Raw genomic sequence first — 27,279 nt, forward strand, 5'->3', positions numbered from 1 at the left:
TGCATATTACATTTCTGTAGGATGTAGGATTTCACTGTATTTTGCCCATGTTAGAAGAAAATATCTCCTAGAATTTCTAAGTTGTCTCAGTTCCAAGGAATGGTTTATTATTTTTGTCAGTAGTGCTTTTTCTTTGCTGAGATAAATAGATAGAAATCAACTCTCTGCTGAGAGAAAGTAGGTTAGCTTGCTGTCCCTAAGGATGACAACCAAAGCTGTCTGCTCCCAGAATTTTATTGGCAAAATTCTGTTTGTGATGAAAATGAAGTTGGTCAGAGCTGAAATGCAGGCTTCCACACACTGAGCAAGACCAGCAATCCATATTTGGAGTCACATTAACACTTAAAAATCATTTTAGTGAACTGTGAACTTAGTCTACGTTATGTTATTGCATCATTCATTGCATAGGAATCCATTGTACATACTTCCAAAGGAAATTTTAGCTCTGCTCCTGGAGTTGTGATGCAAGTCTTTCTTTCTACAATTTATTTTTGCTTGACTTATTGGGTTCATTTTACTTGTTCCCTCATGTTGCTCTCACCCTCCCTAATACTGTAATGCATTATTCCTCTTTTATGGTAAGAATCATCTGTAGATTTTTCAAAAATCTGTGTTGTGCTCAGAAATGTTTGTTCAGCTTATTTTTCTGGGATTTTTTGGTGCTTACTATCTTCTGAATTCTTTATAAACTTCTGAGAAAAATAAGATACTAGAACCAATACGTGTCTGTTGTCTGATTTTGAAGGGAAAATGAACTCATCTAGAAACCATCCCTAGAATTTGAATCAATCTTAGTTAGGGTTACTGAATCTAACATGTCAGGTCTTAAAAAAATGTTATTGATGATTTATTTGGCTTTGTTTTGCAATGAAGATATTTTTCAGAAAATTGTTGCAAAGTAGCAACTGTGGCAACCATGGTGGTTTGGAAAGAGAGTTAACAGAAATATCACTGTGATTAAGTTGTTCTTAAATTCTTGTTCTGCTAATTTTTCATGAATACAGCTTGATCTTCCAATGGACTGAGATGAGAAGAAATGCTTTAAAATGGTTTTTGTGCACAAAGGTTTCTGCTGCTCCTGGATGGTTTTAAAGTAGGAATTTCAATGCCTGTATCTTCCAGCCATATTCAAGGGCACCTTGGTTTAAACTGCAACTAGTGCCCCAGTGTATAGTCACAGGGTTATTTCTGCTCTTTGGGGAGAGAATCAGACTGCTAGTGCATATGTCCTTCATGGCAGAATATCTGTCTAGAGAGAGAAAAGCAGATGTATGTATAAGTCTAAAAATCCCAAATATAGCCTCTAATAGGTGTGATAATTATTTTCAGGAAGAAGTGATAAGATGCAGTTTAAATCCATAGGGCACATTGTTCCAATGAATGTGTGGTGTATTTATTAAGATACTCATAGGATTTATAGCTGCTCCAGAGAAGTACATCTGCTCTATGACTACAGGCTACAATAGTTGCCGGGAAAGTTTCTTGAAACTTTTTTAATATGCTTTAACCCCTTGCATGCTGAGTTGATATATCTGAAAGTGAGTTGTCCCACTTGGTCCTCACTACCAAAGGCTAGAGGGCAGCTCCCACCTGCTCTGGATGCTCAGGCTGGGACAATGGCTCTGGCTTGAGTCCATGCTCAACGCTGTTGAAACTCAAGTTCACAGCACCTAAAAAATTGTAATTCCTCCTGGTTTCTGGGATCTATGTCAAAAACGTAGAAGGGAAACATAATTCCATAATAGCACCTGATTTAGATGGCAGGGATTGCAGAACAGATCGTGGCATGTAACAACAAAGAATATGGGTGTATGAGTTTACTTACATTATACACCTGATAAATGGATGCTAAAAAAGCAGCCCAACAAAAGCCCATATCTACACTGCACACTTAGTAAAGCTCTACACACAGTGCTTCTACCCAAAAAATCTACTGCTCCATAGCTGTGCTTAGGCTGGCATCTCCCACCTTGAAGCTGCTAGGGAAGAGTCCCTTCAACTACTTCCTTACCTCTATGTGACTGAGCATGAGTGCTGCTCCCCAGTATTACCAGCCATGTGTCAAGACAGATTGTTTAATGTCACACAGGAACTGGGGAAGCACATGTCGGCAGCTGAGTACGAGTGTTCTTAGGATGCAGCTCATGCCAGCTGAAGGAAAGCTGGTAGAAGTTGCTCCTGTGTCTCAATTCCCATACTTGATCATGGTGCAGGGGACTCAGCACAGGAAGGAATACTGTCTCACCCAGGGACTGGCTGCATTGCAAGCTTCCAAACCGAAGCTGGAGCCACCAATGTACAGGTGGTGCTGGGGGTGGCAAGCAAGCTGGGCCACAGCCTCAGTGCACACAAATCATGAAGGACTGACAGAGCTAGCTCCAAGGCAGCTGAGGACAGAGCTCCTGTTCTGTAATAAGGACAAAAAAGAGAGAGAAATTAAATAGAAAAAAAAAGAAAAGAAAAAGTGGGAAAAAAAGAACCAAATGAAATAGAAAGGAATGGATTTTGTACTGCATTTCATGCCAAGTTACCAGTGCTGAGACCAAAAAAAAGTGAAACCTTATCGCTTCTTCTGCTTTACCTGCAGAATTCTACGACCTGTGCTGCATGATTGTTCCTCCTGGTGCATGCCCATTTGTGGCTGAAGAGGTGAACTGTGGAGAATGTAACTAATTTCTTGGAATTTAGGGCAGAGCAGACAACAAATGCTAGTTCTGTTGGCAAATGACCAATCAGGCTGTTACTCAGAAATATCAGAGCAACCCTTTGCCATTCAGAGTGCTAAGGCAGAAGAGTACCAAATGAATGAGCAACCATCACAGTGCCTTGCTTGATATGGAAATCTCCATTAAGATTGTATTCTGGTTCTTCCTTGTGGCAGTCTTCCCACAGAACAGCAAGATGTTAACAGGGCAGAATAAAAGGTGTGCTAATAAGGGTAATTTTATTTTCTTTTTTGTTGAACACTGTATTTGTTTCATGTTCTTTCTTCCACTGTGCGTAGAAATTAAATTAGAGATGAAATTATGCTGGCCTGTTTCTTTCCACAGGGCTCTTTTTTCAAGCCACACTTTTTGAGCATTTGTACTAACTTTACATTTACTCCCTTTCCTCTACAAACAGCAGGTCTCCTCTGGGAACCTGCTGATCTTGTATGCAAAGATGTTGGAGCAGTTGATAGAAGCAGAATAGTTTGTCTGAAACTCATCTCTTCTCTTTCCATTTTTTTTATCCCAAACATTATCTCACTGATATGAAAGACTTCTATTCCTTTGCTTTTTTTTTTTTCTTTCCTCCCAAATTCCCTGTGTTTACTGTTATTGGCTTTGATGGATGGATGAAGTATGATAGCCTGAGACACGTTTGACAGAATACAACTTTGGCCTGCATAAATTACTGTCAGAGAATTTTCACGGAAGTACTGAAGTAAATTTGCAGTGACTAAAAAATGAGATATAAATTATAGCATAATCACTGCTGCTGAGCAGTTTGATGAGTAAAGCGATTAACTGAGTTTATAGTTTAGGTGAGTACTCACACTTTTTCCTTATAGCTTAAAACTGCTCTGAGATCTCTGAAGGAAGGGATTTTAAAAAGGACATTTTTTTTCCCCACTACCTTGGCAAAAAGCATATTTCTTTTGTGTCAACATTGTGTCTTTACTCTCACAGGTAATTTGGAGACTGCAGTTTATGATCTTGCCTCACATACCTATATAAACTCCTACATGAGAGCAGCTAGGGCCTATCCCTCCTGTGCTAACAGTTTCCCAATCCTTTTCTGCTCCATGTCACCGAATCCCAGGTTTTTTGGAAGACATTCCACATTCTTGAATTACTCCAATTAAGAGAATCAGAAATGTAACAGTTCATAAAGCTCTAGATCCTTATGGGATGCTCCCGAAAATATACTTCAGGCAGTGCCCTATATTTTACACACTCAGTGTCAATGGTAGATTTGACTCAGTGAAAATAATCTCTCCTGTCTGGTGAAGAGCTTCTGACTGTAAAATATCATTGTTTTTTATAGCTACAATAGAGGGAAAATGTGAATGTTTCCATTATTAGCTTTATTTCATCTGAGACACTATCATTTGTGAGGCTGCGTGTTTTCCATTTTGAGTTTTTTCACCCTGTAGAGAAGGCTGGTTTTAGTTTTTATAGCCAAAATTGCAGATTTTCTAGATTTTCATCTCGAGTCTTGTGAAATTGCTTTTCTTAAAATCTACTCTCTTCACTATTATGGTAAAAGAAATCCATTTTTCCAACCCTTGTGACTGTCACCAAATCCCCAGAAGCACAAATTCTTAAGCTTCCAGATTAAGGAGACAAATATACGGCAGCATTTGTTGTGCTTAAAACACTATTATTTTCATGGTACACTTGTGGCAGTGGGAACATAGCTTCTGACTGCTGGATGCCTGGTGTGGCCTTGCATGAGTCCTCGCCGACATGCAGCGCCAGATCAAGGTGGGGAATGCACTTTGAAAAAGAGACAAATAAATAACCAGCGTGCAGTTGCTTTAGTGGTGAGAGTGCAGGCACAGAGGCCAGGCTGCTTTTAAGCTGCCTGCACACAAGGAGCAAGCATTGATCTTCTGTCCAGCAACTCGCATCCATCAGGAGTGCTGGCTGGGAGGGTGCTGCCCGCCAGCCATGGGCAGCTCTGCAGCAGGTAGCACTCGATTATACTTGTTTGTGCTCACAGACAGCTGCAACGAGAAGACAGAAAGGGATTGTCCAGGATTTGAGGGAAAGGGAAGAATGAGACAAGCGTATTTTGCTGTTTGTGAAGTGAATCCCTAGCTCACTCCTGCAGCTTGATTGCTTTGGGTCCTGTAGCGTTGCTTTCCTTACTGCCCTCATCAGCTTGCAGCAGCAGATGCAGAGTATCTTCTTCCCACACCCTGCTTTGGCAATACACACCTCAGTGGCAGCATCCTTATCACTGCAGAGCCTGCTGGGACCACATGCCACACCAGCCTCTATAGCCTCTCTGATGCTGGGGTCTCCTACATCAGCATGAAGGATTAGAGGAAAGGGCAGGAACAGTGTGATGGTCAGTGCCTGTGCCAGCAGTGCCTGCAGCAGACCAGAGGTCTCTGCTGTCACTGCACATGAAGGGCAGCAGCCAGAACTGCCTCCCCATTCCCAGGCTATCAGGTGCAGAGGCCATAGGTCCACATCCCCCATCTCCGCCCAGCCCTGTATCACTTGTCTGTATCACCTTCTGAATCAGCCTCACTCGCTGCTTGTCCTTCATTCTTAGGGCAAGACAAAAAAGAGCTTCACATACACAGCTGCCTGACTCAAACTTGTTCATCTGGCAGCATCCCTGCTCTGCAGTAAGTAGACCTGAAGTGCCCGGATGCCATCAACACTCTGGGAATGACAGGGAGATGGATGGTAACCTACAAACTCTGCCCAAGAACCACAATAAATACTCAAGCAGCAACACTAAGTCTAGATGCATCATGTATTTACCTGCTTGATTTAAACTATGCTACATCATTGTGAATGTTAGGTAGACATATCCTTGGATGAGTGGGGAGGCTTATTACCTAAAGCAATACCAAGGAGGGAAAATAGACTTTCCATTATAAAGAAGGTACTAGAGATGTAGGAGTAATACTATGCACATTCAGCAACTCCCTGTATGATTTCAAGTAATTTTCTTGGCATACAATTATTTTTCCTACATATATAACAGAGGTATTACTTTCTCCTCACCCTTTCCCTATTCAGAATGAAAACTCCTTGAGACAGACACCTCATTCAGATTCACACAGTATGCTGCAAATGCTTGCTGCTGTGCTCATCCTTATCCACATAAAACTCCTCCATTGGTGTTTGTTCTTTAAATTGTCCTGATTTGATTCTACAGATTGTCTGGCAGGCTGTGTTGAATTTATGGCAGAGATGAGCAGTGTACCTTGAATTCATACTGCTATCTGATTCATTGGGCTAACACTCCAGACTCCAGAAATATGCATGTCCTAGCAGCTCTAGTATCAAAGTGAACAAAAATATTAAAAAGGCTCTATTTCCTGATTCAAGATTGGATTAAACAGTACTCTTGCAAGAATATTTAAATTCATGACATTTCATCTGGCCATGGCAGAAAATGGAAAATCAATTAGTCTCATCAGATTTTGCTGTTCTAGGATAAAAGATTTTTGCGAAAGCCTTATTACTTTGCTATACTTCAAACTGGACTTAAATGTATCCCTCTTTTAGAATGATCCTGAAACTCTAGCTGTAGCTGGACCCATACCCACTCTTTCTTGTCTCCTGCCTTCCTCTGGCAGCCATGAAGAAACTGCGTGCAGTTGTACCATTAGGACCCAGTAATTGGAGTACTTAACCCTATCCTGAAAGGACAATGGAGTGCAGCCCTAAAGCAGCAGTGGATAACCCATCCTCTCCTCAGTAGGAAGGCAATGAAAGTCATTAGTATATTGACATGGTAAATTAACAGTACAAGGTTCTTTCTTATTCAGATTGTTTTCCTGATAAATTCTTTTCCTGCTGAGCCTACTGATATTCATACTTTCCTTGCCAAAATATGGCATTTTGCAAACATTTCTGCCTCTGAAAATATTAGTGATTATATTTGTATGTGCTATAAAACCAATTTTGTTATATCATCTCTCATCTATAAAGAAACACTGAAAATGAAACTGTGAATCCACCTTGGGTGGCCTGCAAAGAAATTTTGGACAATACCTACAGAACTTCACATCAGCACAATTGGTGCATGTAATGCCATGAAGCCTCTATGTTAATTTTTATTATTTCCTCACCATATATATTCACCACTTGCAATAATGCAGATTTGTGTATTTGAGATAAAATAATCCAGTATGCAAATATCTAAGTCATTGAAATCTAGCTGTGGTTTCAATTGAGCTGAGTGAGTGACAGCCAGAACTAGTAGAGAAGGGAAAGCTGAAGAGCATTAATTCTGGCTGAAATGAAAACATGACATTGGAAGAAGCAGGAATAACCACATGCATCAATACAGGTTGGGGAGGAGCTCTGTGGAGAAGGACCAGGGTGTCCTGGTGAACAACGGGTTGGCCATGAACCAGCAGTGTGACCTTGTGGCCAAAAAGGTCAGTTGTATCCTGGAGTGCATTAAAAAGAGCGTGGCCAGCAGGTAAAGGGGGGTGATCCTCCCCTCTACTCTGTCCTGGTGAGTCTACATTTAGACTACTGTTCTGGGTTCCCCAGTTCAAAAAAGACAGAAATCTCCTAGGAGTCCAGCAGGGGGACACAAAGATGATTACGGGCCTGGAGCATCTCCCATATGAGGAAAGGCTGAGCGACCTGGGTCTGTTCGGCCTGGGAAAAAGAAGACTGAGAGGGGATGTGATAATATGTGATAATATAAATATCTAAAGGGAGATGGGAAGCAAATGATTGAGGCCAGGTTCTTATCGATAGTGTGTAGTGATATGACAAGGAGTAATGTCCTTAAATTTGTACATGGGGAGTTCCATACAGACATGCAGAAGAACTTCTTTATGATAATGATGATGGAGCACTGGAACAGACAGGTTGTGGAGTCTCCTTATCTGGAGATACAGACGACCCATCTGGATACCTACCTGTGTGGCGTATTGTAGTCTACCTGGTTTAGCACAGGGTTGGACTCGATGATCTCTTGAGGTCCCTTCCAACCCCAGCAATTCCATGATTCTGTGAGTTTGGGATGTTCTGATAAAGCATTATTACAAGTTACAGTGTGAAGAAATGCATCTTGCCAGGTCTAATTTCTTTCGCAAAGAAGGTGGATCCTGGCACTGACACAGGGACAATAGCATCCTCAAGCTCAGGGACTTTGCATCACCCTTTCTCCCCGTTCTTTCTTTCCCTCTATGGTGAAGAGGAGAAGGATACCTACAGATAGGTTTGCACAACTTAACCCCAGAAGGAAGGCAGCCCCCAGATCCCAGATCTCCCCTAGGACTGTTTGGCCGCACTAGCCCTGCACTGCTGGGCAGCACTCCACCAGGCAAGGTAGCATGTTGCCTCAGGCCTAAGGGGGCAGGGAAAGTGCTGCACTGATGAGTTAATCACTTTGCAGCATCAGATGTCGAAGAGAAGAGGTCGTTGTGCACCTAAGCTACCTCAAAAAAATATCTGTCTCTGAGAAATGGAGGGTGACAAAAGACTTCTGAAGTCCACAGGCAAGACTAAACAGTTCTCAGTATTATGAAGAAGACATCTCTGATGTTTTACAGTGCTGTACAGTAATTTCAAAATCTTAAGGTGAACCCATCATCTAAACTCTTACTTGCATACTCTGTTGTTGCTTCGTGTCATTTTTTTTTTGTCATCTCAGCACAGTCTTTTCTCCGTCTCTCCACACTGGGTGAAGAGCTGGATGAGCCTCCTGGGGCTGAGGGAGAGCAAGGTTGGAAGCCCAGAAGCTGCTGCCAGGGTAGCTGTCATATTTCTGAATCCTGGCTTTTTTTCAAGGCGTCAAGTGTCCCCTGAGAGCTGCTTCAGTTTGGAAGGCAATGGAGCTGTGTCAAGAAGAAACCACTAGAAGAATTGAAGTTAAATGTAAGGCTACTTCAACTATGAAGTACAATTATCCTTCTTGCTCTGATACGAAAGGATGCACCCTAGCTCTTGCTGCCTTTAGAAATCATATGCTTTTTGTAGCTGTTGGGATGCTTGAACTGCTTGTTTGTTATAACACCGGCAATTCCCTGTAAACCCTGGAGTCTGAAGAAAAGAAACAGCCACTTCACTACTGGTACCAGATGAACATTTCCAGAACAAACAAAAGCCAGCATAAGCTTGAAATACTCTATCAGTGATTTATTTACATTAGCTATTAACATTTTTGCTTGGAACGATGAAGGACTGCTCAGAAAGAATCAGTACTTAACTGCTAAGCCTTGCCACAGAAAAGCCTTGCCACAGAAAAGCCTCTGGCATTTTATCTTAAAGATTCAAGCATATTTTTGGTACTACTTTTATACTTATCTGTAATAAGAAGCTGATTCCTCTGAGTGCTTTGGATTTGCTTAAATCAGATTTAGGGACCAGCTTTTTAGCACTGCTCCCAGGTACTACAGGAAGAGGGAAAGCTGATGCAAGTTCTTGCAGATTTTTGTGTCAGGATGCTGAAGTTTACAGCAGTTCCTGCTTTCCAAAGGAAGCGTTGTTACTTACTGGGGAGGTAAGTGCAATGATCTTGTCCTGACTTACCTACTTAAGGATGTGGGTAAGTCAGAAGTAAGGATCTGCAGTCACGTTTCTGGAAAGGAAAAGAAATGTGGCCCAGTATGCTTCACCAGTTGAAAGATTCCTCGTCCTCTCCCCATAGCCAAAACGTATGTTGAAAATGGGAAGAGTTTGGTGTCAGTCTCTGCATGCTGGTGAGCAAGAATGTCTATGGTTTAAAAAAAGAAGAAAAGAAATTGTCTCCATTTGGTGATATGAGGCAGTGTTAAATTCTGTTGAGATCTGTGCAGAAGGCAGGAGGTAGGGTCTCCAGGTTAGTGTTAAGACCAAAAGAAACTGGCAGTGCTGTAAGGTGCACACTTGCTTTGGTCAAATTATTTTTGAGCAAAGGACCACCAGCCCCTTATATCAGCCATGGTACCTGCCCCTGGAGTTAGTTAACACACAGCGTTGAAGCAGAAGCATTGCCAAACCACAGATGGAAGGGAAAATCATGTAAGCACTTCTGCAAATCTGTAAATTATTTTCCTTAAAATGCATGCCATGGGCAACCTGGTTTTCATTAAAATGCATGTTCTAGATCAAAGCTGAATTAACCAAAAGGCCTCAGAGATGCACTTTGATCAAAGCTGAATGAAATGATGAGCCAAAGTAGTACCCAGGACACTCATAACCTGCAGGAGACTTGCACACGTCACTGCAGGCTTGGAGGTATACCTTGAGCATCTCCAAGGGCACAAAAGTCTTAAGTGTGGGTGAGTAGGGTACTGTGAATGAGGATAAGTTTAGGAATATTAGCACACAAGCTCAATCTACCTGTCTAAAGTTCTATACCTATTGCTTTGAGAATTCAGAATAATAATTCTTTACTTAGTATTGTTAAATACCTTAACAACTTCTTGTCAAGGATGAGAGTAGCCCTTAGAGATAATGAGAGCAAACCCCCTTTCATTTCACTTTAAAACACTCTGGAGAGAAACATCTTGCTCTGGAAAGTCGCCTAGCTCATTTGTTTCATTTCACAAATTACCCAAGCACCCATTTGTGTTTTATAACTGGGATTCAGCGTTAGTTCTTGATTAGAAGAGCTGTCATCTGCTTTTCTAAGCAGAAACATGAATCATGAGCAGGCAGTTATCCAGAGAGGTCTGGATCATTTTAAGTTGGAAAGTCGCATTTTAAAAACCAAAAGCAGAAAAAAACAAAAAAAGTTTGTCTCGCGAGAAGGCCCGGGTGAATTTCTCAGAACTTGGATGTGCAGAGAAATTATCAATAACTGTAAAATTTCACAGCCCCCTTTTTAGATCCGCAGCCTTAACATTTTGTAGGGAAATAAAGCTTTGGTTAACCTTGGCACTGGCAGACCTCATTAAAATAACAGCCTGTCACTTTCAAGTTTAAAATAACAGGGTTGTCAGTTTTATATTCAGCGGAACAATCTACGGTTATGTTCTCCGGAAAACAGCGCGCACAGAGCGAGGTTTTACAGCGGTGGGAAGCTGAGCAACATCGCCATCTGCGGGTCCTCGCCTACTTCTACAGGTGCTCGCCATCTCTTCCATGTCCTCTCCATCCCCAAATCGTCATTGCCCGCATGGGACCTGCTGCGCTTGGCTTCTGAAAAATACTCTGTAATGAAGTGCACGGTTTTCCTCAACTACTCGGCACTTCAATTTTGTGGTGTGAGACAATGCGAAAGTGTACGAATGTATGAAAAAATAATCGACATATGGGGCGAATGCAGCTCTGCTTCATTTGTCCCGAGTCAAAGCAGATCGTCTTCGCTGTGGTACACAATGTGCACAGAAGTTTTGAGCACCTAGTGAGGCATTCCAAATAAAAATATGCATCTAATCTCCCCATACCTATTCAGAGGAGAAATGCAAGTGCTTAGAAAAAAACACTGAGAGAGAGATACTTGTTAAGAAAATTCAAGTGTCTGAGTTCCATACTGTGAGCCTGGTTCAGCTGCTTACATGTAAATGCTTTGTGTCTCTGAGAAACCTATAGGAAGCTGGTAGGTGTAGCAGAGGACATACGGGAGACACACATCTTCCTTGAGGGACAGCCCCTAAAACTCTGGAGTTCGAGGTAACTGCTTTTGATTAAGCCCAGTTTACAATGAAAATGGCATCGATTGAAATACCCAGCTATCTTGCACTTATCTGCTTGTGACATATAAGTCTTGTACCAGTTGTGACATTCACATGCACCAGAGAAATATATATAATAAGCAGTTACAGACAGTATATAACGTGTTTTTTAAGCCTGCTGATCGAGCCCTTTTAAACAAATTCTTGGCCATTAGTCTTAGAACACTTTCAGATTAAACCCCTAATGGACATAAATACTGATCAATGTATGAAAGTCCTGAGCAGTTTTCTGCTGGTATGACATAACAGAAATCAGTACGTAACAATTTGCTTGTTCTTGCTACCTTGCCATGTTTGTGACAAAAGGTACACTCTTCATGAGCCCACAAACAGCTCCAGCTGTCAAGATTCATATCCATAAATCTGATATCAAGCTGGCCATCGTTATACAAACTCTGCATCCTTGTTCATGAAGGCTGCAAGGGTGCTGGGTATCTGGCTGGGGATGCTAGATGCATCTAGGAGGAAAACGAGCAGCAGGCAATGGAAAACAGTCTGGTTGATCATCTGGAAATAACACAGCTTGGAGAAGTGACATTAATTAAATGTTGCTTGTGAAATCAAGTCCCTGGAATTATATCACCTTCTCAGAAACATCTACTTGAAACATCTTCAGAGAGGCTGTACTGCCACATACAACCTGCACTGCTGCATCATCCAGAGTGGCCCATCAGAGAAGCAGTGTCCAGTGAGTAGCAAGAAAGTGCTTATTTCCAAGGCATAAAGGGTTAACCCTCACTGAGATTTTGTGTTCAGATGTTTGTGAGCAACCCCAAGTACAAGGTATTAGCAGAAAGGCAAGCCACATGTCCTGCTGGCATTTCAGAATAAAGTCTGCCAAAGTTTTTAGGGCAAACAAAAAAAGTATGATCAAAAACGTTATTAAGAACAAAAAAAAAGTTTAATAACCTTTTTCTTCTTAACACAAGCAAGATTCATATTTTATTTATTACACTGAACCAGGTTTGGTTATGAGCACACTGTAGCGTCTTTGAACACCATTTTAGCATCTCAAGATGCCCCTCTGGCTGTGAGAGTAGGGATTGTGTTGGTGGAGGTGATAAAACTGGAAGAACTCTCAGATGGACTTGCCATGGAGAGAGGAGGAGGAAATAAGGGAAATTACTTTAAAAATAAAAATATTGGAATATCACCTTTAAAGTTTGCTTTTTGGCTGATGTTCCTTCTGGACACACACTGTCCTCCTGCTGAGGAAGCACGTTTCCAACTGAAGCAAATTTCATAGGAAATTAGCTGCCAGCTTCACAAGTTCCTTTTTTGAATCTTTCCTGCTTTATAAAAGATCGTCAGCCCACTTTTAGTTCTGCATGGTATTTTCAATGCATTTCTGAATTATCTCGGTGAGTTTTTCGAGTTACCCAGATATCCTGAGCTAAAACAAGGAATTCTAAGGTCTGATTCCTGCTGAAATAATGGGCCTGTTTTTTAGCTCATTCCCATTCTCTGCAGTTCAAGGTGAGTAAAGAAGACAAAAATCTTGTTCAGCTCTATTTACCTGCTTGAAATTGAGCCTGTGCTGGCAGGATTAGAAGTGAGCTCATAAGTGGTGGTGTAAATTCTGCTGAGGAATTGCACAGCCCATGTCACTGCCCTGGTCACAGAAGTCAGTGGCAAAAGCAGGAGATTAACTGTTTCTCAGTGTGGGTCATGTAACTATAATATTTTCATGACTGGATATGAAATTCTCTTTGGAAATGATGCAAACATTTAATTTGTCTCACCTACGTAGTAGCATTTCCCTTCTGTTAGTAATAATGGATAAAAGCCAGGCTTATTTAATATCCACTTATTTTTAATAGGCATTTATATAATCCTCAAATAAAATAAAAATGTAACTCTTTGCACAGCTCTTGGTATATGCCTTTTCTTATGGGAGAACATATTCAAAATAAATGTAGTATCTTCAAAGTAGCTGAGGAATAGTTCAAAAATAATGTCAGGGCAATATCAGGGTTATAGCCAGGGAAAGTCAGCCTAACTGAGACCAGCGATCTGGCTGTCTATATCTGAATAAATCTCTGCCAGATAAAGTGGGAAGGAAATTTGTAGAATTTCAAAAACGCAGACATCTTGTGCTTAAATGTTTCCACAGAAGTCAAACTACGTTTGAAAGTTAATCTTTAATTCAGACCAAGGGAAATACCCAGGAATCATTTACATGGTCGCATATCACTAGGGAGATGCAGTAGTTTGAATTCATAAATCACAAGCGAGCAAGGTTAACTGAACCTTTAGTCTCTTTTATCTCATTTTCAAGAGACTGTACATCTGTTACCTATTTTTTAAATGCTGGTGGTGATCAAAATGATGTACAGTGGGAAACATGTAACTGTGGGGTCTAATAAGACACTTTCTGTGACTACGCTCGAGTTCCCAAAACTGAGGGCACCAGAACCCACAGGCAGAAGTTTTGCATATCATGACATGCATTGCATCACCCATATGTATTCTGAATATAAAGTTATTTTAAAAATATTTCAAGCTTAAAGAGGGTAGACTTAGGTTAGATATATTATGGTCAGGGTGGTGATGCACTGTTACAGGTTGTCCAGCGTTGTGGTTGAAGCCCCACTCCTGGAGGCTTTCAGGGTGAGGCTGGATCAGGCCATAGGCACCCTGATCTAGCTGTGGTGTCCCTGCTCATTGCAGGGGAGTGGGACTAGATGGCCTTCAGAGGTCCCTTCCAACTCTAAGGATTCTATGATTCTATGATTCAAACTCACTGACTACCTGCACATCCTAGAGTCATCGAGACAGGGCTGAAAATGGTAATTTCCCTCTAAGCTTGAATCATTTTTGCTTTTTCTTTTTTTTTTTTTTTTTAGTCAAGTACATGTCTTCTCTGTAGGGTCTAAAATGGGAGTGACACCTCATGGGAATGCTTGGAAGATTTAACTAGCTGTGTTCTACCAATGATCATTGGTAAAGTAAGATCATCTTTACCAGACGTACTTCTGTAACACAAAACATCTTTACTGTAGGAAATTTGATAATGTGCTATCTATATGCAGTACGCATATAGAGTATGCAGACATTATTTAATATCTTTGAAAATCGGTGGGGAGTGAGATTCCTTATTTCAATTTTCAGAATGTATTTCTGAGAAGCCTGTTCAGTGTGCCAACTGTGAGAACTTCTTTCCAACTTTTATTGGATTTTATGAAAATAGGAAGTTTTTTCTCAAAATAGCAGTTCTTTCCTGGGGTAGGCCAGGAAGAGGAAAATCACTTTCCAGTGGGGGTTGGCTCACTTGCGGTTCTGAATAGAAGTCTGAAGTCCAAGAGCACCAACTCTAATCTATTCTGATTATGGTAGAAATCTGAATATAACTCTTAGCATCTACGTTGTGAGTAGCTAAAAATAACTTTTGGTACCAAGGCAGTTACTGCTCTGAAAACCAGTTACTCACCACCATCAGATTACTTGTGTAAACGGCTACCCAGAAGGCTCAGTAAATGATAGAAGTCTATCCCCTAGGCTCTTGAATTGCCCAAGGTCACTTGAATGGACGCTCCTTCCCACAGACCCTTTCCACTACTTTTTCAGCAGTTTCTTTAGGATTTCTCCGTCTGATTTCCTCTCCTAGGAGTTTACACAGCTCCCTGTGAACCTCAGGAAGTAAATTAAGTGGCTTGTGTTGATTATCTGCACCACTGATGGCCCTGAGATTTTTATCTATAACATGTAGAGAAGGAGGAGATGCTCTCTACCTGCTGCCCAAAGACCCTGGTCCCAGGGACCTGAGGCACCCTGCAGGGCAGGCATCCTGAGATTGTCTTCACAGCTACTGAAACCCTGCTCACAGTCTGTAAACTGGGATTTAATTTTTGGCTTGATGAGGCTCCTCTACTAAGAATATAAAGACTTGCAAATGCTACTAGTATTTGTGTTATAAAACTAAAACAACTAGAGCTTGGCAAAGGTTATGAAGGAGATTTACAGGATATGGAGTAGATTTATAGGATAGCATGAAATGATGTCAACAACTCACAGCCAAATACTGTCCTGCTTATTTCTTACGAATGAAAATACACACAGAGCTTCTGAAATAACATCCTTGGATGTTTCTATCTCCTGGCATATAAAGTGACATTCTACAGAGTTTAAGCACTGCAAAGCAGTGTGGGTCATTTGCTCAGAGAGCTATCATGTTTTCAGAACAAAAGATAAAAGAGATAAATAGCCGAGTACAATATTATACCTCAACAACCTAAAAGCCAATCTCAAAACTGAAGGGAACAATGGAGGGCTTTTATTTCTCATATTTTAAAGAATAAAGCTCAGTGATTTCCTTTGAAAGCTATTCAGCAAGTTCTCCTAAATCCTATTATAGCTTAACGTAAAATGTGTGTTTCCATAAGAACAACAGTAGCACCAGTCATCCTTTGTAGTCTGTCCTTTGCTGTGTTCTCTATCTATTCTTGTGGATTTTTCCACTCTAGTAAACCAGTCACAAAACAAGAACTGATAACATTTCAGCCAGAGCATGCATTAAGTTGGTGCTGGAAATTCAGTTTGTTCCTGCTTGCTGCTTGAATCTTGCCAAATTAAATTATTGTTCAAGGAGTTTATAACATACAGAACTGTTCCGATACTGTCCCAACATTTTTTGAACGTGAAATCTGTTTTCATCTACAGATATTTATCTGCATCTAATAGCAAAGATGGATTTAGTCTCTGCTTGCATGTATATACACAGAGCTCTCACTGTTACCAAGATTCAAATGTACTGCAGTGTATTCAGCCTTTGTGTCTTAAATCAGTTGAACATCGTGCCTCATTTTTTCAGAAGCTGCACATACAGATCTAAATATAATATTTATTTAAGGCATGACCAAGCCGGTGGGTGAGATATTTTGTCTGATGAACACTGTTTAACTCAAATGACATTCAGCAGGCTGTGAGGCATATTAATTCTTAGAAAGATTTATATTTCAGAAAACCTCAGACAAATTGAGAATAGAAAGAGCAAGATGTGAGATGCTTTTTCTTAATGTCTTGCCTGGAAAATGGTGACTTTAATTATTTGCACTCTCTGAACCCAAAGGTACTGTGCCTCACTCATAAATACAGGAATTTCAATATTAACATCTTCAGTCCTTTTAACTTCCACCTCCATCTATTGTGGAATTAAACAACCTATTATTTAAAATGATAGCTAATATGGCTGATGTTTTTAACTGTCTTTTCCCTTTCATTGTCTCTTAATCAGGTAACAGACATTAAGGAAAAATTAAAGCTCTCTAAAAAGTTCTGGTCAACATTCCCCTACACAATCTGCAAGGATGAGCAAGTGACAGCCGGCTCATCAAACGAGGAGGACTGCTGGAATGGCCACACCAAGGCGAGGTGAGGTGGAGTCTTTCCTACCAGACTCAGTGTAAATCCCCACCAGGCATGAAACAAAATCAGAAAACAGTGTTTTACAAAACAATTTGTAAGAGTGAAACAAAAATGGGGAGAGCAAGTAATTGTCCACACGCAGCTTGCAGCTGAGATTATCTATTGTCAAGGTGCCATTAAAGCTGAAGTGTGAGTCACTGTAAATGTGCGCAGCGTGCCAGCATATGAACACAGAAAATGTTCACTGGTTTAGCTCCAGAAGGATAATTTATACCAAGATTTCTAAGAGCTCTTTAGCTCCATTTAGCATCCCTGTGTTGGGACTGACAGCTTGTGAAGCAATTGCACTCTTGGGATACTGTACTGGGATGAAACAGAAAATTGGAATTTTGGCTGTATTTGCTATTGGCTGGCAGAGCTTAGGGTTATTTGCTGGGAGCAAAATAAAATGAAAAAAAAAAAAAAAAAGAAAGAAAAAAAAGAAGAAAAATAGCCAGCAAAGAATGAATGTAACAGTCTATTCGTTATCTTGTGCAGAAGGCTTGATCTTTTCTTAATTCCTCGGAGACACTGTGGTCATCTGCCCTTGTTAGCGATGACTTTTCTGTGAGTTTCATTTCTGAGGTTGGTTTGGCTCTGGCTGTGGCTGGGCTGGTGTGGGTGTCTCTGAGGGTCCCAGTGTGGACTTGTCACTTGAGAGAGGAGAGGATCTAACTAACCATGCTGAGGAAGGGAGAGAGAGAGAGGAACAAAGACCACGGCAGGAGCAGGCAGATTTCAGGTCTGAAACAGTGGCCTGTGATTTTGGGGAGAAAGGAGGTGTTGAGAAGTTTGAGTGTCCATTCAAACACCCCAGAGCAAACACTCCAAGGTTTGGGGGAGTTCTGTAGGTGCATTTTAAGATTTCCATCTTCTTTTTGCAGTATTTATCAGCTGAGAAGCCTGGTTAGTTTCATGGCAACTCCTCAGATTAATGTTCAGAAGCTGTTCGGTACCTCTCTCCTCTGCTGATAATCTCCTTGATTAATTTAATGCAGACATATTGCTGAATGTGGAATCACAGCTTCAGAGCATCACCTGACAACAGTCTCAGCAGACCCAACCACAGCTTTTCTGTTTTCTATTTTGTATGCATTCACAAAGGAAATGTGTAATTATTGTCTTAGTAGCAGAATTCAATAAATGCTTCAGGTGGAGGGAATAGTAATAAATCAGATAGCATAGGATGCCATGGCCTGTATATGAAATAATATTGAAAATGTAATTAGCTTGATATGCAAAATCACCTTGGTGAACAAGGACATTTACTGCAGCTTAAAGAAAAATGATAAATGTTTCCATATTCATATAGGCTAGCATCAGATAGCAAATGTTAATTTGCAAGAGCAAGGGTGGCAAAATCCAGCCACTGTGCATATATCTATTTATCTTCTGTGTGTCACTTGCCAAAAGCACCCCTGTGCTGTAAGAAGAGTTGCATTTGGAGTTCTGGAGAATATCATAGCAGCTCTTGATGGGGAAAAAAAAAATTTAGTCACCTCCTAATTCCCCCACACATTAGTACTACAAAGGAGAAGACAACACGGTGTTGTTGACTGCTGGGAAAGGAGATTGTAACTTGTTGATCAGATTCTGTGGCTGCACAAAGAATTAGAAACTTCGAATTGCCAGATGCACATTGTGCCTCACACTGTATTTTACACATCACCTTTTGATTCTGCTTTTGCAGGAAAACAAGGGATCACAGAAAATGAAAGCTAGGCCTTCTCCTGAGAGAGGCATTACGCCAAGGTCACTTGTGGTTATTGCGGTCCCCAGGTATCATTCTGCTGCCATGATTAATTTACAGTGACACCAGTGGGGGCTAAATGAAGTTTGCCAACTCACAGATAATCATAGGGTAGCAGAGTGATCCATTATAGCGTTCTGGAAGGCTGCACTTGGCATGTTGCTGATCCTCTGTGAAGAGGGGTTTTAATGAGGTCACATCAGGTAGAAACCAGGTACTGTGAAAATGGGAACACATTCATTAAATGGATTAAAGTCTTATTTTGGAAACTTTTTGTTTTTTTAAATAGCTTCCTCAGATAAAGTGCCTTTGAGAGAGATGCCAAGCTGAGCTTCCCATCATATCTATATTCATAAAAAACTAGAACATAATTTTATCTTTAAATAATGAATGTCTTCTGCCAGCTGCACTGAGTCTCATTTTTTTTAAGACATTTAGGATTTAAAATCATCATTAAAACCAGACTTTGCAAATGTAGTGCTTCCCTATCTGCAAATAAATCTTTAGGAACAGCTGATAATTTCCTCACAAATAGATGTTTCTTAGAGATTGAGGAATATTCCCAGGAATTAAGGAATTCAGGGTTTAGGAGGATTTACACCAAATCCCAGGTATTATCCCTTGAATAAACAAAATTGACTGTTACTACAGTGAGAATGGCAACCAAATCTGCAGCTGCTCAAACGAATGGGAGAAGACCATTGAATGGCTTTGGCCACCTCAGCCAACTGGTTTCAACAAACCCACATGAGAGATGGTGCTCATGTCAAGAACAAATAGATAAGGAAAACAGGAATTGCAAACAGAAAAGACAGATAAAGCTGAAAAATAAAAAATAAAAATAAAAGGAAAAAAGAACACCAGCATTTTCAATGTTGAATTCAAAATTATAGGGTATTTCACCAAAATGAACACAAGACTGCATCTCAGCCGGCCTGAAATTTTCTCCGCCTGATGCATGTAGACGAGCCCCTACTTCCCTTGCAAAGATCCTGGTGAATTCAGGTGGGATGAAGCACTCATCTGAGCATTGCCTCCACTGGTAGAGTTACTCCTTGCTGGCCAGCAAAGCTTGCAGTGAGAGTGAGTTGACTGTGCTTTACCAAGGTAGACAAAGATAACCAGTAAGTACCACTGGTGTAACTGTGAATAAATCACTTCTTGTAAGTGCAAAAACTGCTTATTCTTACCTGACAGTCCAAGTTTATTTTTGAGGATTCTTCCTTCAAACAAAAACTGGCAGGTGAATCACTATCTCCTTCTGCTTTTGACTACTCAAGCTTTGCTCCAACCTGGAGCAGAAATTATTAAAAGAACACTGAGCACACCCTTTGAGTGCCTCCTGAACAAGCAGAATTGGATGAGGTGATCCAGTTAGCCACACAACCAATTTTCCACTGCACTTATCTATCTGGACCAGATGTGACTGCCTACCCTATCCTAGCCAGCATAAGCCTGTGCTGCATTTTGTGCTGTACTGCCAATAGTTTGGGGCACCTGGAAAAAAAATGCCAGTAGTGCCAGGGTGGGATGCTCTAATTATATTGTAAGCAGTTGCTGTCATGGTAAAAACAGTGCCCTGTAAGGCAGGTGTCTTTCAAAAAACAGAGCATTCCTCCTTTCTTGTTGTTATTATTGTTTTGGTTTGGGTGTTTTTGATAGCTAGGACTTTTATATAAGTTACCTGAAAGATTCATCAGTCATTTTTAAACTTTAAAAGGAAGTAAACACCCTAGAACTTTAAATGGATATTAAAAATAGAGGGACAGAGAGAAAGAGAAAGTGGTTTTAAATAGGCTTTGTGGTGCTTGGCTATGGTATGCCAGAGGCATTTTTTGTTGTGTCTGCTGAGACAAGCAAGAACTGCAGAAAGGCTAAGAGGAATAGAAAGCATTAATATTTTAGAAAACACTGTAGATTACACTAAACTCCTGACATAGCTGAGCAAGGAGCAAACAGCAGAAAACAAACAGCATTATTCAGATTCTCTGCAGGCCAAGGGCTAAGAAAGCTGATTCTTTTTATTTTCTAGGAGAATGCAAAGGACAGATATGGCATCAGGTTGGCTTTTTTTTTTTTCACATTTATATTGGGCACATAGTTCTTGTAACGGCCAAGCATACAAAGAGATCATTAACAAGAGCGGAAGCAGCAGCAAAGCTTAAAATTCACAGGGGTGTCTCCACTTACAGAACTGCAGCAAAAGCAGCTGTGTGCAACAACTTTGCCCAGCCAGCAACAAATCTTCTGTCAAGATACAGTCCCAAGACAAGGCTTCCAGTGCTGCGTGACTTAACCCTACCCAGCACACATCAAAATGCTTTTGTCAGAACGTGTGCTGTGCTGCTTCTCAGAGGCTGTCACTCAAGAAACACCTTGGGCTGCGTGTTTCCATATCCATACCAGTCCTTTAGAGAAAGGAAAATAATTCAAAGATATTCACATTTAATATAGGCTTTTCTATTTTTTTTTCCCCAAGGAAACAGGTCAACTAGTTCAGTAACAACAGCAGAACTCAGTTTCACATTCGGAGGTGTAAATTAATGCACTTAAATATAGATGCCTGTAGGTGAGCTTGAAGATAAGAAGTCAGTTGTACTGCCCAAACTAGAGCAGTGTCTAAGACAGGTATGACACAGGAGACCACCTCCAAGAGGTAGGGCACTATCTGCTAGAGCATTTCAAGAAGTCAACAGTGTTAAGGTACCTGAACAGGGCCCCAGTATCCAGTGAGTGTGGTCAATGAGGCAGGTTTCAGCTGCCTAAACACAGCTACTGTCATGTGAGATGCTTCCATTAAGACACTTGCATGAAGCTGATGCTTTAAGATGCTGGACCTACAGGGTATTCAAACCTTACTGGAGTGACAGCAGGGTACCAAGCAGCATACCCCTTTTAGATAAAGTAGAATTCAATACTCAATTCACTTGCTAAAAGAAATATCATTTTAGGTGCCCCAGACATCCAATACATCCTCATCATGCATGTATATATGATGTAGGACCTATGAGAATCTTCCGTCTTTCAGAGGTGGTAACTGAAGAGGTAGAAATAACCAAGAGCATCTCAAATTGCACCAGATGTCTATGTTTGCACAGCTAAATCCCAGCAGATGAAATCTAATGAACTAGTAATTTGGCCAAAGACATATGGAACTCCAACATCTGTCCCCACACCACTGATGAATATGCCTCTGTCTGGTATTGACTAGATCTCATGTTGACCAGATCTGATGAGTGTGGAACACTGCTCATAAACACACAGCTGCATTTAGACATACAAGTATTGCTATCTACAAAAGCCTAAAGACTAGTCCTCAACCTGACTTTCTAAATTTTTTGCACTTAACACCCTAAATGCCAAGAGGTTCAATTGCCTGGAAATATAAGTATCCACCTACCTTCTAAGTGAACACACAGTAACAGATTTCTTGTGACACACACCCAGGATGGCTAACTTACCCACCAAGGTGAAGTGCACCAGGCTGTTCTCGTAAGAGGCGAATCACTCTGTCACCTAGAGAGCACATTTGGGAGGTAGCTTTACTGGCTGGCTCCCATCCTTTCCCCAGCATGTAAAACACTCAAAATCGAGGTGCATCTCTGCCTAAATTAGTTGTCTGTGTTATTCATGTTGGATCACACTGTTTCATGTGCTTAACATAAAAACTTCTCTAAGCCATGCTAACATGATTTTAAAATGCCTGAAATTCAGTGAATTTACCTCAGGCTTGATGAACTGATCTGCATGATGCTCTCTGTAGAACTGTGTTAACATCCACCTACACTAAGAACAGACTTAGTAAAGCCTAGATTTAGATGCTCTATTTGATAATTCAACGTAAACCTAGGTTGTGCGGAAACTAAGCTTTCTATCACTTCTTATAGTTTCCCTGTTTTAAAAGGTAGTTTTCTCTTATGGATCTACTGTAATGATGCTGTTGATTTTGTGTCCCTAGCATCTCATATAAAACCATCCTGTGCATTTTCAAATAAGTTGAAAAATGTCTTTTTATGTATAATTTATTGGATTTTTTCCTATGAAAGAAATTGCAGCTCCTCCATGCCAAAAATATTTTGGGAATCTTCAGATCCTGAGGCAGGTGCTGGCAGAGGGGCAACAGACTGAATCACTTTCAGCAACCTAATGGACTGGTACATTTAAAGTTAGATGATCTGCATGACATCGAAAGCAGGATGAGGAAATCAAACATAAATTAGTCAAAGAAAGCTTGTGAACTGCAGTTGAGAGTTAGCCATAACTTCACATGGACTGTTTGCAATGGAGAGCACATAGACTTTAATACTAAACAAATAAAGCAATCAGCAAAAATGACCAATGATTTCAAGTCACTTTTCGCTGCTAGCAGCTCTGACCGTTGCAATGGACAGGATAGTGGACATCTCCTCCGAGTCAGCAGGGCAATTCTTATATTCTTAATTTTTTAATCAACTGCACCTTGAAGTCACTGATTTACTTCTAGGCTGAGCAATTTATCTGCAGCAGCCATTTCATTTGTAGAGACGTGTGACGGATGGAGGTGCTGTTTCTTTGCAGCCCAGAGCTTCCCTGAATGCCAAGGTCTCTGTCTCGCTGCCTTTGGGCAGCTGTGCAGAATTATTTCCAATTTCTATCTTTGGTGATTCATAACAGTGTGGTCTGCAGTGCTCTATGCTAGGAGAAGTGGTTCTGTATTCTCACTGTACTTAAGACTGTACCACAGGAGTCTGGATGGTATCCCCGCAGCATTTTTTTTTTCTTGTTATGGCACTAGTGAAACATCAGGAAATGTAATTCAAGGTTGGGCATTTTTGGAAGTCGTGTTTTGTTCTTCTGTGTTTACACTCCCCCAGGATTACTCTCATGTAAGCTTTCAAAGGCCACTGGTGACAAATGAGTCTCATCTTGCGATGCGAGTACCTATTATGGTGAAACTAAACCCTTCCCTGGCTCAGCAATGCAGTCATCATTTTGTGAATCACCAGAAGCAATATAAAAGTGATTTTCCTTTAACCACAACTTCAGCAGGGAAAGTCCTTTCTTCTTTCTTACTTTCAGATATGCTTTTAAAGAATTATATTTATTTTCCAGAGCCAGAAGAACAAAACACAAACACTAGAGCCAAACTGAATATGGATACAGAGGTTGGCATCAGTGCAAGTGAAGTAAAATACTTTTAACTACATTTGGTACCAGACATCATAAAAGTTTGCCATTAGTAGGCTAGACTACGTTATATACCCACAGGAGAAGTCCCACAGACATCGGTAGAATAGCCTGTTTTGTTAGCTAATTACAAAGTGGATCATAACCTGATAATGAACATGAGCAAAGTGTAGATCTGCCCCAAATCCCTTGCAACCTAAATATGAAGCAAAGAAAGTACATAAAAAGGACAGAGAAGAGAGAGCAGGGAAGCAGCAATACAATATTTTCTCAGAATACCATGCCAGAAGAGAGAGTAATGCCAGACCCTTTTCAGCCCAGCTGTTGTAAAATGCACAGATAATTTTTAACAGGGATTCAAAGCAGGAAATAAGGTAGCTTCACAGATGCCTATAAGGAGAGTTTCCTAAGTGCAGAGAGCAGCAGGGGACAAAGTGTGCATATTTAACAAAAGATGATGAAGACTTTTACCATGGCATGATTGGAGTAATGGGCTGATTTTTATAGGAGAGAGAGATCTGTAAAAGCGCACTTGATGCCTGTGAGCAGCATTAGACTGCATTAGCCAAGGTCATAGAAGGAAATGATGCAGTAATCAAGAAATGACAAGCTAGGAGCCTGAATAAAATTTCAGATGTATTGATGGATAGCAAATGCCATGTCTTAAATATGTTATTCACAGAGCGTGTGGGATAAAAAAGCATAGCCTCTTTATAAGGAGTACGGACCAAATAAAAGAGAATATTGGAGACTGGTAAATTCACACCACCATTGTGGGTCTGGATGTCAGATAGGCTGGAGATTATGTTCACTATGGTCAAAAAAAGGATGTGAGGAAGGGCTGTAGAAGAAAATGTATTAAGTGCTTCTGTTAAATGAAGTGCACCATAAAGCCTCAAGCCTCAAGATTGGCTTCTGAACTATCCCAGAAAAAAAGAATTCATAGTTTTTAAGCAATAAGAAATAAAAGCAGAAGAATTCACTGTTGAATACTTAACTTAGTGTACAACTGTTCACATCATGATGTGCAGTGACTTACTGTTGGCTGGTGAATCTCTTCTATGGATTACAGTCAGTGCACATGCTGGGGAGTATGTGAATACTTACGAGTTTGGATAGCTTAAATCCTCTCTGCTTTCTGCACAGCCAGGATACTAAAAAGAGCCCTTAGAGTCTGTAAAATTAAAAACATATTTTTAACATGGTTTCACTGGAGCCATTTAAGAACTGTGTAATCATTGTCAATGTTAAGTTGCTTAGTACAGCATTTACTGTACAGTCCTTATTTTGAAAATTACTGCATTTAAACTAATCATTCATCCTGTGATATAGATACTTGCCAGAGATTATGAATGATGGCTTGACCAACCAGATCAACAATCCAGAAGTAGATGTGGACATCACAAGGCCAGATACCTTCATTCGACAACAAATCATGGCCTTACGTGTCATGACAAATAAACTGAAGAATGCATATAATGGAAATGATGTCAACTTCCAGGATACAAGTAAGAAACTATTAGTTCTCCTTAAATAAATGTAATTTTGAAATATGTTTATAGATCAGTTCCATTTGAATGGTTTTCCATGGAGTTTGTGCTCCCTGCTGCTGATAACATACAAAAAGTCATCTTCTGTCCCATTTGTTTCTTTTTCTTCTCTTGCTTATCATCATATCAAGTGCACAAGACACTGAGGGCTTTCCATTATGTCAGCAGTCTTCTCCTTTTTCAAAAAGGCATTTCAGCACATTAAGTGCCTAATTCATCAATCAAGGTGGCTTTCATTTGGATGCTTTGCTGAATGAAATTTACCATCCCAAACTCTTTACTTAGGTGTTCATCCCCACGAGGGCACTGGGTGGGACGGGAGTGGAGAAAAGAACAACTACTTTGGCTCAAGGCACTCACTCTGTGTTCCTCACTCCCTTGTGCCAGGTGATGAGACGAGTGGCTCTGGCAGTGGAAGCGGCTGTACAGACGACATTTGTCCCACTGAGTTTGATTTCATCATGACCGAAGCACCGCCTGTCGACTCAGACAGGAGGGAGGTGGAGGCTTCAGCCACACAACCTGGCCACTCACTGCAGACATTGCTCTTTGCCTTCATCAGCCTCGTACTGCAGAGGCAATGGAGATAATCTTGAAACTGGTCAGAGAAACTGTGTTTTAGCTACAGAAACAGCCAACTTCCTTCTTTTCTTACACTCTTGGACAATGGACCATGCCACAAACACTTGCAGTTTTCTATGCGAAGAGAGCAGTACTGCAACCTGCTTCCCTTTTTGTTTTCCCAAAGAGCACCAGGTGCCAGACTGAACTGCTTCCTGTTTTTTGCAGATATCTCTGAAGACAATATCCACTCTGAAGAGAATTCTTTCTCAGATCTTTATTACAGGAGACTTTCTAAGCTTCATTTCCTTTTATGCTGCAGAAGTAAAAGGATCTTACAGTGAATGTTTCTTTTTTTTTCCCTAATGAAAAAAAAAATAGAGGGGGGTAGAAAGAAACCAATGAAGCAGTTTTCTTTCTGAGTTGGGCCTAACTCCAGGTTGCTGCCTGAAAGTCTGAAAAATCAAGAGAACAAAAGGACAAGAAAGAAAAAAAAATGCAACTATTCTTCACTGACAGCCAGGTTTCCTTTAGGAACTTCTGTAGAATAATTCAGGTCATCTGAATGATCACTGCTATAAAGAGGCAGACTGGATTTTTTTCCAACACTAAAGGTTTTTTCAGCGGTGAATGTTTTGCAATCATCTGCCAACCACTTCAGATTGGTATGAAGTTAGAGAAGCTGAAAAACAAGTTCTTCTTTTAGTATGATAGTAACTCAACTATTTTCAGAATATCATGTTACAGCTCCTTAGAATTTAAATCCTAATGCGCAGTTAAAAAAAAAAAAAACAAAAACAAAAGAAAGAAAGAAAAAAAAAGGTAGTAGCACGATTTTGCCTAGCTTCTTTTAGTTTTTATCCATGTTATGAAATTGGCAAAGATTTCCACTTAGCTCACCATCAGCCACGGTGGTAATGCTAAGCAACTCTCCTGACAAATCTCCCCTCGAGGGTTTGGGAAGAAAATAATCTCTTGTGATAAAATCTCTTTCCTTTTATCACTGTTCTGACATCAATTAGGACTTTCTGCTACTATGTTTATTATCCTACCAAGATGGCAGTTCTCTAATGGACTAACAATGGTGACCAGATCAATAGTGTATTTCACATCTAACTACATCTTTCATATTACTTAATTTCAGTATCACAGGGATTTCTTCTACAAATTTCAGAACAAATATATAGTACCGACATGGAGATTTCTTTCGCTTTTTTAGTCTTAGTATGATCATCTATTTTTATATATATAAATATATATAAATCACAGATTTTAACTTCTTAATTACAAGCTCAGGGTTGACACTTCTTTGTAAAAAAAAATATGTTTGGTCAACCAGCTCTTCTGCTTTTGTGCTACTTTGAAAAGCAACCCTTTAATGACTGGTCAGCACAAAAATCAAAGAGGAGAATTTTTTACATATCCAGTTGTCCATTTCTTAACAGATTTGCAAAGTGGGGTAGATAATCTCTCTCATCTCTATGTATTCATGTGAG

General features: G+C 40.4%; 1 protein-coding gene across 1 annotated transcript in view; it reads left to right on the forward strand.

Annotated features, from left to right (window-relative positions):
• The window catches only part of GPC6 (glypican 6), a 730,796-nt gene extending 704,984 nt beyond the window's left edge, over positions 1-25,812 (forward strand). Inside the window, exons 8-10 of the mRNA XM_065740816.1 lie at positions 16,587-16,723; positions 25,005-25,180; positions 25,610-25,812. Of these exons, the coding sequence (XP_065596888.1) occupies positions 16,587-16,723; positions 25,005-25,180; positions 25,610-25,812 (516 nt within the window). The remainder of the gene's footprint in view (positions 1-16,586; positions 16,724-25,004; positions 25,181-25,609) is intronic.
• The last annotated feature ends 1,467 nt before the right edge of the window (positions 25,813-27,279 follow it).

The sequence above is a fragment of the Cyrtonyx montezumae genome, unplaced genomic scaffold, assembly GCF_038088225.1.
Source record: "Cyrtonyx montezumae isolate F1298 unplaced genomic scaffold, pur_monq_1.0 scaffold_3, whole genome shotgun sequence".
NCBI lineage: Eukaryota > Metazoa > Chordata > Aves > Galliformes > Odontophoridae > Cyrtonyx > Cyrtonyx montezumae.